The sequence below is a fragment of the Myotis nattereri genome (genome assembly GCF_964212035.1).
Source record: "Myotis nattereri genome assembly, chromosome: 14".
Lineage (NCBI taxonomy): Eukaryota > Metazoa > Chordata > Mammalia > Chiroptera > Vespertilionidae > Myotis > Myotis nattereri.
In genome coordinates, this window is record NC_138089.1 from 48085188 (window position 1) to 48099307 (window position 14120).

At 46.9% G+C, this 14120-nt stretch overlaps 1 protein-coding gene across 1 annotated transcript in view; it reads left to right on the forward strand.

Moving 5' to 3' along the window:
- The window catches only part of TGFBR2 (transforming growth factor beta receptor 2), a 39222-nt gene extending 30523 nt beyond the window's left edge, over positions 1-8699 (forward strand). The window contains exons 5-6 of the mRNA XM_081105559.1: positions 5902-6029; positions 8148-8699. Coding sequence (XP_080961685.1) covers positions 5902-6029; positions 8148-8327 — 308 coding nt within the window. The 3' untranslated portion in view covers positions 8328-8699. The remainder of the gene's footprint in view (positions 1-5901; positions 6030-8147) is intronic.
- The last annotated feature ends 5421 nt before the right edge of the window (positions 8700-14120 follow it).

The following is a 14120-nucleotide window of genomic DNA, read 5'->3' on the forward strand; positions in this document are numbered from 1 at the left end:
CAGCAATGACAAGCCCAGTGACCGGCTCTCTTACAAAGAAATCTCTGTCCGTGGCTTTCAGTTTGTTTAGTCTTCATGCAAGTGTTTGTGGGGTGTGTGGGAGGCAGATGAAGGCGGGGTGCCTCTCAGGGCCCCTGTTAGCGAGCACAGCAGGCACTACGTTCATGGCATCCCCAGCCAAAACAGGCCCACAAGCCCCCCGACTTCCAAGTCTCTAGCCATTTAGGCCTTTGAATAGAAGCTGACACAGAGCAGCAGTCTGAGCGGCTATTTAACAAAGAGAAAAACACGACCCCCAGAATGGCTCCTGCGCATACTGTCAGCTTGCTGCAGTCTTGTGAGACAGACAAAAAGTGCAAATGCATCAGAAAGAAAGAAAAGAAAAAAAAAATAAGAGGGGTAGGAGAGGAGGACCAAAGACCAAGAAGACTGGGATGGAAGCACTTGGTTTTGCTGCATTTCAGGGGAGTCTTACTTGGACGGCAGATATAAAAACTCGGGGGCCCTGTTTCGGGGAAAACTGTCAACAACTTCTCTGCACTGTGAAGCTGGAGCTGCAGTCCGCGCAGCAGCTGGGGGCCAGATGCTGACTTTCAGAGGAATGGCTCTGCTGTGCAGAGACCAGCCCTGGAGTGCTGCCCAACTGCGAAGAGGGAGGCAAGTGTGGTTTCTCTTCAGGGCCTCCCACACATGCCAGCAACACTTGCATGGACACCAAACAGCAGAGAAAGTAAAGGAAGCTGCAAGGGCCTGGGAGTTGGGGGGTGGAGGTGGGGCTTCTGTCAGGGACAAGGCTGCAGGGAAAGGCAGGGAAGGGAAAGAAGTCAGAAAGAAGAGCAAGTTCTCAAGCAGTGAAATGAGGTTTCTCAGGAAAGGTGTGTGAGACCCTCTAGGGCAGTGGTTCTCAACCTTCCTCATGCCGCGCGCGACCCTTTAATACAGTTCCTCATGTTGTGGTGACCCCCAACCATAAAATTATTTTCGTTGCTACTTCATAACTGTAATTTTGCTACTGTTATGAATTGTAATGTAAATATCTGATATGCAGGATGTATTTTCATTGTTACAAATTGAACATAATGAAAGCATAGTGATTAATCACAAAAACAGTATGTAATTATATATGTGTTTTCCGATGGTCTTACGCGACCCCTGTGAAAGGGTCGTTCGACCCCCAAAGGGGTCGCGACCCACAGGTTGAGAACCGCTGCTCTAGGAGATCCTGAGGTGTTGAGCCTCCTATGCCTGGTGTGGGAAGCAGCCCGTGGGTGAGAGGGGGACTTGGTTTGAGCCAATAGCTGTACTGTATGGGCATCTGCCTTAGGTTGGGTGTCCCATAGCCTGGAACAAGAATTTGAGTGCATGTAGTTCTTTGGGAATAGATCTCAGGAAATGCCAACAAAGGACCGGGGAAGTGAGTCATGAAAGGGAAGGAAGCCAATGAGTGGTGTGTTGTCAAGCGGGTCTTTACTGTGGACAACTGGAGCTTAACCTTGCAGGGGACCGGGGTGCCAGGTCAAACGTTCACCTCAGCCTCACACCACCTGATTCAGGAGGAAGCTGGGTGTTTATCTTACAGCTCCCATCTGTCTTTGGTCAAGGGCTGCTCCCTGGGCAAGGTGGGAGGGTGAACTGCCAGCTCTCCCCGCGTGCATGGAAAGAGTAAGTGTAGAGGGGTGTGTGTGGCCAGTGGTCGGTCCTATAGCAGTGAACAGTGGTTCCCCTTATCCGCAGTTTCAGCTACTGCAGTCATTCAAAGCGATTAAATGGACAATTCCAGAAACAACTCATAAGTTTTAAATTGCACAGTGTACCGAGCAATGTGGTGAAATCGTGCACACAGGCCTGCTAGGGATGGGAGTCATCCCTTTGTCTAGCATATCCATGCTGTTTACATTCTCCCCACTGTCGGGCCCATCAGAGCCACGGGATCATCGGATCCACTGCCTTGGCATCTTATTGCTTGTGTTCATGTCAACCTTGTTTCACATAGAAATGGCCCCCAAGCACAAGAGTAGTGTTGCTGGCAATTTGGATGTGCCAAAGAGAAGCCGGAAATTGCTTCCTATAAGTGAAAAGGGTGAATGTGCTTGACTTAATAAAAATGAATCACACACACACACACACACACACACACACACACACACACACACACGTTGGAGGGTGGCCCTGTGCACGATTTCAGGCATTTGCTTGAGTCTTAAAGCATATCCCCCACGGATAGGAGGGGTCACCATGCAGAGTAATGATGGAGGGCACTGACTTCTCTCATTTTGTGGATATCGGAACCGAGGCATAAAGTGCACACGTCTCCTATCTAGTTCAGGGTGGAGCCAGGGCAAACAAAACTGACAATTCCCCACCCTGTGACGCATATTGTTAGCACTATTTTTTTTAAGGGCTAAACTCAGTCTTACTCTCTAGACTCTTTGCTTTTTTTCTTACAGGCATTTCCAGATTTTTTTGTAAAGGGTGTTTCTCATTCTAGGTACAGCACTCACTGAACTAATCCCACTCACCCCTTAACTCGCTTCCTCTGCAGTTCATCACAGAAGGGAGGCCTGGGCATTGCTTGATCAAAGGCACACAGAGGAACTCTAGAAAATACTGCCTTCACTCTGTTGCCAACCGTGCCCTGACTTGGTACCTGCAGCTTAAAATGCAACCGTCTCCTTTTGCCCATCTCCACCACCCCGGGTCCTCCGGCTTCCCTAGCCCCAGAACGGTGCAGTGTCCGTACATAAGAGCAGTGAGGAGAGGGGTGCGCTTGGTCATCAGTGGTTCTTCTGCAGAGCTTGTTGAGGAATGACAAACCATAACACCCAACGGGTCCCAGAAGGGTCCCCTTTTCAGGTCCTCTGGTGGGAAGGGCCTCACCCCGGCAGCAAGGGACACATTTGTCACGTTGGTGACAGGCATGTTCCCAGCTGTGCTTGTGCTGGGTGGGGGAGAAAGAGGTCTCTGAAAGGCTCGGTAGAGAGGAGAAAGCTTCCTAAAAAGGCAAAGCCGTTCCATCAGAGTGACCGTAATGCCGTGGGCAGTTCCCAGCGCTCTTCCCGGAATCCAGTGCGCCCTTTGGCCTTCATTTTCTCAACTGTACAAACGAGGTGCTGGTCACATCTCTGAAGACTCTTCTTTAGCATTCTCTGTCTGACTCATTTGAAACCCTTAGAGCAGCGGTTCTCAACCTGTGGGTCGAGACCCTTTTGGCGGTCGAATGACCCTTTCACAGGGGTCGCCTAAGACCATCCTGCATATCAGATATTTACATTACGATTCATAACCGTAGCAACATTACAGTGATGAAATAGCAACGGAAATAATTTTATGGTTGGGTCACAACATGAGGAACTGTATTTAAAGGGCCAGAAGGTTGAGAACCACTGCCTTAGAGTATCTTTAATAACTTGTATTCCTTTCCTCTGTCGAGATGCAACGCGTATTCCTTGCAAAACATGTAGAGCAATGTCGTGGACCTGTGATCTATGCTTTTCAAACTGGTTGTTTCAGACTTGCGATGTGGAGGAGGATGGAAATGAGAGCAGGTGGTTAGTAGCTTTAATGGCGGTCTGATGTTGCCATGACACCCAAGTGGAATTCATTTTCCTTGTAATTCATTTCTATAGTGTTTCCCGGAAGTCTCACTCCCCATGAACCGGGGGCAAAACATTTGTTTATTGTTTTTGTTTTTAAATAAAGAAATATATGGCTAAGAGACAAACAACAAGGGGAAAATTTAAATCATTTTTAATCCCACCCTTTAGCCTAAGGGGTAGGGAGTTGAGAGAGATTTGCTTTTGCCTATATCTATCCATTTAGTGATTTTGTAGTTTGAATTATCTGCATTTTCTAAAATAAAAATACTTAAAGAAGCACTTAAGCAGGGATAAAAGATATGTAATTTGGCCCCAGCCATTTCGCACTGGTTGGGGGGTTACAAGACACAAGACTCAGCCTCTTCCTTGGGACTTTACAGTTTGGTAGAAGGGAAGAGAATGGAAGAAATAAATGAAAGCAGGCAAAGCAAAACTCAGGTCTCAAGAGCAGTGCAGGTTAAGTGCTGTGGACCCTTCCAGGCAAAGTGTACGCACAGCAGGGTGGTTTGTGCTTGTCTTTGTGTGAAGGGAGGCCTGCCTTCCACATTTCTTTATTTCCAACTATGTAGAAAGACAACATCTTGCTAGCTCTCCTGATTGGGTGAGGCTGAAGAAGATAAGTATGCAAGCAGGGTTCTGGGAAAGATACCAAGTAAACAAACAAGAGCAAGCCATCTATTCTCACAAAATGTCATTTTGCCCTGAAAGCTTCTTCACGTCTTAGCCTGGGAGGGCCAATGAGAGAAATTTTACTCATTAAATAGGGTTATTTTGAAGCTATAGGTCAAAGGTCCTACTTCCTTGGGAGAAGAATGTTGAATCCAGCCTACTGCCCCCTTTTAGCTCTGACATGTTTTAGTTCTGGAGTTGTTTCTATCTTATACAATTTCCCGTGCCTCCCTGACATGCATTATTAGCCCACCCACTGGAATTCGTGTGCTGTTTTAAGTAAGATTCAACCGGAGTTTAGACATTGCTGTAAACTGGACAGGATCAACAGGCCATTCATTCACTCACTCCTTCATTCATTCATTCACACACCAAAGCATTTGTTGGGAGCCTTTTGTATGGGAGGCCCTCTCATGGGTGCTGGAAATACAAGAATGAGAAAGAAACTCTGAATCTGCCCTCGAATGCTCACAGTCTAGTTGGGTAAGACAAAGAAGCAGGCGATTATATTAAAATATAACATATGATAAAGTAGGACTCTGCCCAGGACATCTGATCAAGAATGGCTTGGGGTATATTCAAGAAAGTTTCTATAAAGAAATTGATCTTAGTTGAAACCTGAAGTCCTAGTGAGGGGTTACATCATGTTCTATTATTTTTACAGCATGTCTCACTGAAGGAAAATTACTTTTTAAGCTTTTGTTTATTGATGTTATTATTAATGTCTCCCCTCTATCATCTTACTGAACAGCATTTTGAAAACTTTTTCTCATCATTGCTATCCTAAGGAGACTTTGTAGACATTTTTTTTTCTAAATCACTAATTCTCATGAAAATATACATAATAGACCATTTTAACCATTTTAAGTGAATAATTAGTTCACTAGCATTAAGTACATTCACAATGTTGTGCAACCATTACCATTATCCATTTCCAGACTTATTTTTATCTTCCCCAACTGAATCCCAGTAATCTGCTAAATACTAACCCTCCATCCCTTCACCCTGGCAACCACTGTTCTACATTCTCTCTCTAAGAATTAGTCTATTCAAAGTACCTCACGTAAGTAGAGTCATACAATATTTATCTTTATTGTCTGGCTTCTTTTACCAAGCATAATGTTTTCAGCGTTCATCCGTACTGTCGCATGTATCAGAATTTCATCCCTTTCTAGGCTGAATATTGCCCGGAACTCAACACCACCTATGAAATCTGTTTTTGTACTGTGGACCATTGTTAGGTTACAAACCACTCTAGTATGTAAGACTGTTTCCACCTCCCAAGAAAGAACCAGTTTTGCTCCATTGGGGCAACATCACCCCATTGAGAATGCCTGTGTTCAAATGTAAGCTTGACGTCCTTGCTGGTCTTATGCTCCACTCTGTCCCCAGCTGTTAGCCCAATACCTAGTACAGAGCAAGCACTCAGTCATCGTTTGTGGAATATTCCTCAAGCTCCTTCTACAACCACTCTTTCCTTCTTGTTTTAACCCAAAATTAAAAATTGCACTCATAGTCGCAGATATATCTTGACACTCAGTGCCTCAGCAGTCCAGCCAGCCTTCCCAACATGTTCCTGTTCCCCGGCTGCAGACACTCTTCTCAATGGCCCTGTGTTTGTCTGCTTTCTTAACAGAAGTGAAAGAGTATGAGCCTCCATTTGGTTCCAAGGTGCGGGAGCATCCCTGTGTCGAAAGCATGAAGGACAATGTGTTGCGAGATCGGGGACGACCGGAAATTCCTAGCTCCTGGCTCAACCACCAGGTAAGGGATGGCTGTCATGAGGGGAGAACCTGAGTGGCCCCTCAGGTAGGAGAGAATTCTGGGCTACTGGGCTTCCATCGGAGGGCAGGTTCCATTGTGTTCTGTGATCTCATTAGGTTTTGTTTAGAAGGAAAATTTCAATCAAGTGGGGTGACTCTGTTATTGTAAGTCCCAACTGGCAGGTAGATACAGCGTTCAGAGAGGGCTCACGGTCATCATTTGAAGGGCATCTGTCCCATTGTCCAAGGCCCCTCAGTTCCAGTAAAATATTTTGTTTGCGGCCTCTGCCACTCACCTCTAGACCTTTACCTAGGGAGTTTATGTTTTGTTCCCTTCTGAGTTCCACATGTTTTCTTCTGGAAACTTTCAGCTGTAGAAGGAAATACTGAGCAGAGAGAAATCAGCAGAGTGTGTCAGCCAGCTTGGCTGAGAGGTGACTGCCGTGCGCCCAGGGCCGCATGCAGGCTGTGCAGAGCTGAGAATGAAAGAAAGCAAAGAGGAGGGACATGCAAATGAACAAACAGAAAGTCTGTTTGTTGGGAACATCCTAGTGGCTTCTTTATTTTTTCTTTTAAGAAATGGTAGGTAAGGCCATCTATAGCAGGCCAGTCATTCTGGACTTATCCAAATTCTTTGTCGGGGGTCATTCAGGTGAAGGCAGTGGTCAGAGAAAAAGAGCTAAGTGATCGGTTGTGAGCACACACCCAGGAGAGAGCCGTGATTGAAGCATGAGAGGGAGCAGTGTGCCCCATGTCACCGACAGAGCCGTCCTTTCTATGTGGAAAACCTCCTCTTGCCTTGGATGAATCGTCATCCAGTGCAAGCTGGCACTGTCCCAGGTTTTCCCAAGGGCAGGCGAATGAATTCGGGTAAGAAACAGAAACAAGAAGTCCGGTCTGAGGGAAGCCAGATGGAGCAGGAGGCCTGGCCTGGCCGGGTCCTGGCCTAGAGCTACTTCCCAGGGCAGAAGCTAATAAAGCTGAGCTCCCGGGGTCTCGGGCAAGGCCTCAGACTCTGATGATAGGTGACTGTTAGGCGTTAACTCTGAAATCAGAAGGCACTTGTGTTGTTCCTTTCCAACATGCCTCCTAAACTGTACAGTTCTTGTAATGAAGCCATGATTCATGATTATAAAATTCTGGAAAGAATTTGCATAATACATTTTTCCCCTTAATGAGATTTGTTGCCCTATTGATTTCAAGTTAATGCTTAATATTTAATTTAATTTACTGCCTGTAATTACAGTGTCAGAATAAAATAAATGTTACTTGTGTACCAACAATAACACTCCACTCTTAACACGGCCATCAATCAATACCGTCAATTAGGTGAATTATACAATTAATCCAACATCATGAACGTGATCCCCAGCAGGGCAGGGAGGGGCTCTGAGGTGTGTCAGGAAAGTTACAAGTAGGGGGAGCGTGCTGGTTCTCAGGGCAGTGCTCGGCCCACCTGGTGAGTAGTCCCCACAGATAACAGTGTTGAGCCTAATTGTTCAGGGCACACTCCTTCTGCCTACAGGCTATCTGTTTAACCCCAGGCCTGCTTTATTTCCCACAAGGACTTGAAATAATAGCAAAAATATTTGCAATGCAAAGTAAACATTCAAGCCCTGGAAAAAGACCCTCCCCAGGGTACTGGGCAGCATTTTCTGGATGTGCCTTTTGAATGGGGCCATTATGGGGTCAGGTTGAACCCTCTGAAAAGGCCAGGAATCAAAAACAACTGTTTCCCAGGGCCCAGCCTAACGCTGGGGAGGAGTGGGGCAGCTCTGACTGGTATTCGGTCCCATGATATGGTCCGGGGGCATTTCCTGGGAATTCTCAGGACCCCAGAAGCTTACTGAGGGTCCTTGTGCTGTCTCTCCATTTCACGACTTATTGTGATCAAAAGGCAGCAGAGCGGACAGGTCCAACAGGTGTCCAGAGCTATGCACAGCCCCCTCGGTCTGCATGCCTTTGGCTGGCCTCGCACTGCGAGCGCTCCGTCGAAACGGGTTCAATGCACGGGCTCTTTCCCACCTGGCCTGCACTGCAGGACAAAGACCATCTGGCCCTCCGTGGAGCCCAGCGACACCCCCGCTCATGTTGCCTGTGGACTTCTCTTCCTCTGCAGGGCATCCAGATGGTGTGTGAGACTCTGACTGAGTGCTGGGACCACGACCCAGAAGCCCGGCTCACGGCCCAGTGTGTGGCCGAGCGCTTCAGCGAGCTGGAGCACCTGGACAGACTCTCGGGGAGGAGCTGCTCCGAGGAGAAGATTCCCGAAGATGGCTCGTTGGGCACCACCAAATAACTCTTCCAGGGCAGGCTGGGCCAAGTCCAAAGAACAGAGGCAGCGGAAGCTGCCCCTAAGCCGATGGATGCTTCCTGGAAAACCAGGGCTCACTCCCCTCCCTGGAAGTGATGGGACTGAGCAGAAACAGCTGGCCGGGGTGGGTGACATGAAGCATTCTATGCCTTTGACGTTGTCATAGGATAAGCTGTGTTAGCAGTTCCTCAGGAAATGAGATTGACTTTTACAATAGCTAATAACATTTGCACTTTATTAATGCCTGTATATAAATATGGAATAGCTATGTTTTATATATATATCTATATATGTCTATATCTATATATACAGCCATACTCTGGAAAGAGATAAAGAAAAAGATCTAGTATTCCCAGGAAAATGGTTTGATTGGAGAGCTCCAGAGCTGAGCACAGAAGAAGGGATCCATGACAACATTAGCACTTGACAATCACACGAGCGAAGGGTGGTTCTCTGACTACATAGCGGGGAGGGTGGGGCTGGCATTAGGAGAGAGGCTCCGTGTCCCACAGTCTGCTATGGCCACGATGCACTCGCTTCTGCAAAATCATTCCCTGTGTGCGGGCCCTCATCTGTCCAGGGAGCTACTTAAGAGCCCCACTGTTTGGGGACCAGATCCTGGGGCTCCTTGTGCCACTGTTTCTCCTGGACTGTTCACTTGAGCTTCAGGCCCCACACCTGGCTTGGGAACCACCTTCCTCAACTAGCGCAGAAATGTGGCCCATCTCGAGTAGTTTATATATTCTCGAGCCCTGTTTTTGCCTTCACTGGCTGCAGGAAAGTCAGGACAAATTTCCTTGTCCATGAAATTGCTATGCCTTCTACTAATATGATATATATATATATATATATATATATTTTATTCCCCCCCATACCTATATTATTCTTGTTCACTCCCAGCCCTCTCCCTTTCCTAAAATGGATCAAATCCCCCAGAGTTCCTTGTGTTTAATTTTTCAGCACGCTTGGTGTGAGTCTCCAGCTTTCTAAGCAACACCAGTAGCTTGTGGCTCCTGGGCTCCTGAGTGCTCAAGTGTATCTTGGTCTGGTGCGAAGGATTTGAGCTGCGATCCTGCCCCAGTCGGGACTGCTTCCTCGGGCACTCTGAACACGTGTTTTGCTTGGCCAGCGCTGCGTTTCACAAAATTGAGCCAGTTTTTAAATATTTGGAGATTTTACACATACACACACAATCTGGATCCTCAAGTGAGAATAGATAGCAGATGGTTTTCAGTTCTCTCGGACCCACATCATTCATAAAATGAAGGTGTGGACGCACTTATAAAGCTGCTTCACTTCTTGATGTAAACATTTGCGCTTTCTGCCCACCCCCGCCCCGCCCCGAACCAAGGCCCCCTGTAAGGGATGTGCATGCAAGCATCATTCCCTGGCTGTGTACTATGGCCGATCCAATCCCTCTCCCCATCTGGTGTTAAGATTTGAAGTTGGCCTTTTTGGACTAAAGCGGACCTCCTCTGAGAGATCCTGCTAGCCCAGGTCTCTCATTAAGAGTTTCCTTCCCCTCTGTATTATGGAGGGGAGTCCTTTCCTCTAAGAAGCTTTCTTCATGATCTTCTTATCACACCATCACACCAGCCTTCCCAACATTGCAGATTCTCCTAGTGAGGATTCGAGGGTGGGACACAGGAGTCCTGTTTGAAGTTAGGAAATCCGCGTGGACGAGAACAAAGAATGAGCTTTAATACTCCATAGGAAACTTGTTCTTCCACAAACAAGTGTCAATGCTGCAAATAATCTTTTTTTTTTTTAAGCTACTTATTTTCTGCCAAATATAGGAATGTTAGAGACTTCGCAGTGAGCAAAGCAGCTCTGTGGATTTTGGACGATCTCATCTCATTGGGGTTTTAGCAGACATACTGAAGTTTGGAGTAGGTGGAACTTCTAGGCACCCTGTCCCGTGGGGGGGCGGGGGGGTGGGGGGAAGAGGGAGTATGAGGGGCTGAAACTTGAGGACAGGTTGGCTACATTACATGGGAAGTGCCCAGAAATTCCGAGCACTTTAAGGCTTGTTGACACCGCCCAATAGCTGTGGCTCATTGACCTCTAGTGGCGAATTTCTAGAATACTGGTCCATTAATGATTCCAAAGAGCTTTATCACTTCTGGGTCATCATCAGCATAAACTGGAATGTAGAATCAGATGATACTGTGGCTTGATTTATGTGTTTTTTTTCTTATTCAAGAAGAAGACCAAGGAATAATCTGTAGTTCCTAAAAATACTGACTTTTTTTTTTTACTACTCTACATAAAGGGAAAGTTTTATTCTTTTATGGAACACTTCAGCCATACTCAATGTATTAAAATAGGAATGTGAATGCTATATACTCTTTTTATATCAAATGTCTCAAGCACTTATTTTCATACTGTGCATCGTTCGTCTTTTATATAAATAAAATGTTTATTAGATTGAATAAAGCGAAAGTACTCAGGTCAGCTTCTTGTCTCCTGTTCCTATTCATAGTAGCCAAGCCCTGTAGCCTCACTTGGTTATTTTGCAGTTTATGTAGAAAAATATCACAAGACAGAATCCTCTCAAACTTTTCCATTCACTTCCTTCTTCAACTGGCAGCCTCAGGTCCCCTTAAAAAAAAAGCACTCATAGCAGCAGTTCAATAACATGAGATGCAGCCGACGCTGTGGGTGGCCTACCCGTTCCCAGGACCCTGGCAGGTCCCTCTGCATCCCCTGGCTGCTGTCTTAGCCAGTGCCCCTCTCCCCACCATCCAGGGAGCTGCCTCCATCCCCATGACTGCTTCTCCCAGGGCGTGGCTCAGCCAAAGTTGCTGCTTAAGAGCACGTGCCTCTTTCTTCCATTTCCGCCTTTCTCTACACGAGCAGCTGGCTGATGACTATCTTCGACTTCTGCCAGATGTCGTGCTTCGTCGCTCTTCCTTTCTACCCAGCCACAGTGTCCCACCTGAGGCTTGTAACCAGCTTATCTGCATCACCAGGTAAATGTACCCTGGGCAGTTGGCTCAGGGTTATTGCTTTCCGGTGACAAAGCACGTGTGGTTTTTCTGCCCCAACTTGAAGCTTTCTCTTTTGGAATCGGACATCCTGTGGCTTCTTCCGAATTATCAGCTGGGTGCTGAACAGTTAAGGTTCTGCAGAGTTAAGAAGGTCATGCCTACCCAGGGCTTCTAAACCCGGCACTACTGACATGCTGTGTTAGATGATTGTTTGGGGAGAGGCCTGTCCCTTGCACTGTAGGTTGCCCGCTAGATACCAGTAGCTCCCACCCCACAGTTGTGGCAACCAAATATGTCACCATTATTGCCAAATGTCTTCTGGGGGAGACAGAAACTGCTCTAGCAGAGAATCACTGAGCTAGGTGATGATGTGGTCCCACACTACTGTGGGCATTAGAGACATATCTGAGCGAGTAGTTGGCAATTTTAGTGGTTACTAATTTTAATAGTTACCTGCTCCTCCATTTGCCAGCTATTTGACCTGGGCAAGTGACATAACCTTTCCATGCCTCAGTTCCTAATGGGATCTTATGCGCCTCCACCTATACAGGATACTGTTGTGACAGGAAATACATGCAAGGCTCTAGGACAGCGGTGGGCAAACTATGGCCCGCGGGCCGGATTTGGCCCGTTTGAAATGAATAAAACTAAAAATAAAAATAGACCGTACCCTTTTATGTAATGATGTTTACTTTGAATTTATATTAGTTCACACAAACACTCCATCCATGCTTTTGTTCCGGCCCTCCGGTCCAGTTTAAGAACCCATTGTGGCCCTCGAGTCAAAAAGTTTGCCCACCCCTGCTCTAGGAGTTGTGTCTTGACCCTGGAAAGCCTTCCTACGGCCAATTTTAAGTTGGTATAGTATGCCAAGGGCTGCTTTCCCAAAGCAGGTTTCAAGGTAACCCGAGAGAGCATTCACCATCCAGGGGAGAACCAGGCATGTACCGCAGGCCTGCCCATGAGGAAGGCCCTGTCCTAAGAGGATCGATCCCCTGGGGCAAACTCTCCTTCGCCGGGACCTGCTGTGGGAGCAGGTTCTATCCTCCACCAGCTCCACAAGCTGGACAGCGTGCCCGTTTTACAGATGAGAAATCATGCCCAGAGGACTCCAGGAAGAAGCCTCAGATCTCCAGGAGGTAGAATCTGGGTGCAAAGCCAAGTTGTCTTAAAATGGGAATTTGGAATAAGTTGGAGTAACAGTTTGGAATGATGCTTGGTTCTCTTTATTTATGCTGTCACCTGTGGGAACTGGCCTGCCCAGTGGAATGAGGGCCAACCGCCCCCCCCCCCCCGGCCACCACCCCCCCCCGCCCGCCATCTCCAGGGCTCTCATTGTTCTCATCTCCCCCCTGCGTGTCTGTTTGCTCAGTGAGGACAGGGAAGGTGCTTTTCCATTTCTATTGCCCAACTGGCTCTCCATTTGCCTGGTAAGTGTTGTCTCAATTCTTGCTGAGAGAACCACTGAGGGATGAATGACTGTGTGTGGACAGCATTGCCTAACCTGTGAAATGTGCCCTGGTATTTCAGATGGTGCCAACCTTAGAAAACATTCTTTCAGTGGGTCTGTTTTTATTTTAATGTATATTAGGAAAAATAAACATATTACACCTGGGCATTCACAAATATTATTACCTGAAATATAGCTGAGTTTAAAAATGAATTGATTTGTTTTAAATGGACTAAATACATGACGGTATTTATTCTTGGCAACTACAGGGGATATGAATAGGAATGATTGATGTTAGCTCCACACAAGGAGGCAAATCCATGTTAATTGCTAACATATATCGAGCACTCAGTAAGTGCCAAACACGCTTCTCTGTTTTATTTTCTTTGTCTACTTTAATCTTCACCACACACTTAGGAGGTAGTCTTTCCTCCATATTAGAGACAAGGAAACTGAGGCAGATAGGGACATCAAGCTCACAGGCCCGCAGGGAGCAGTCTTTAGGCTGGGATTTGAACAGAAACAGTCAGACACAGCGTCCACACTCCTGCTTGAACAGGAGATGCAGCTGTGGTTAGAGGACAAGGTGGAGGGTCTGATGGGCTGACTCCTTAGCCTTCAAAACAGGGAGGAGGAAGATGCAGTTTGCCCTGGAGGGGAGCTGTGACCATCAGGGAGCCCCGGGAAAGTCATTCCTCAAAGGCACATGGACTCTGGGCTCCAGCCCAAGAACTTCAGCCAAAACAGGAGCCAAGGTCCTCTGACCCCCTGCGGGCTCCATTTTGCCAGGGTTATTTCAGTTCTCGCTACTGCAAGGTCAGGGGCATTCCCAGTTGGCAGTGAGACTCCCAGTGCCCTCTACAGGGACGCCCTCCCTCCCACCAGTCAGCAGCTTTTGAATGCAGGCTCTTTGTGCCCAAGAGTTTCTAGCTGGTGGGGCTGGTTTTTGTTTGAACTTCTCTATGCAAATGACATGCTAATAGGCAGCCCTGAGGGAAATGCCTTCCTTAGGTGACTGACAGAAAACCTTTCATTTAAACCCGTGTCCATCCTTTTTCACAAAAGTCACAGCAGTTGGCATCTGCTCATTTTGTTCATTTTCTTCCTGAAATGGGCTGCCTAATCGTTGCTTATCACGTTTCCAATTAGGTTTTTTTTTTTTTAACTTGACTAGTTATAGCTCCAGACTATGGGTTTGGGGACACAGCTTTCAGGCCTACTTTGCAAACTGAGCTGATAAAGACAAGATTGTGAACTTTCCAACATTACATGGCCTGCCAATCAGCCTCACAGGGTGTAATTTAATTCTAATACACCTCCTGCTCTTTGGTGCATTTA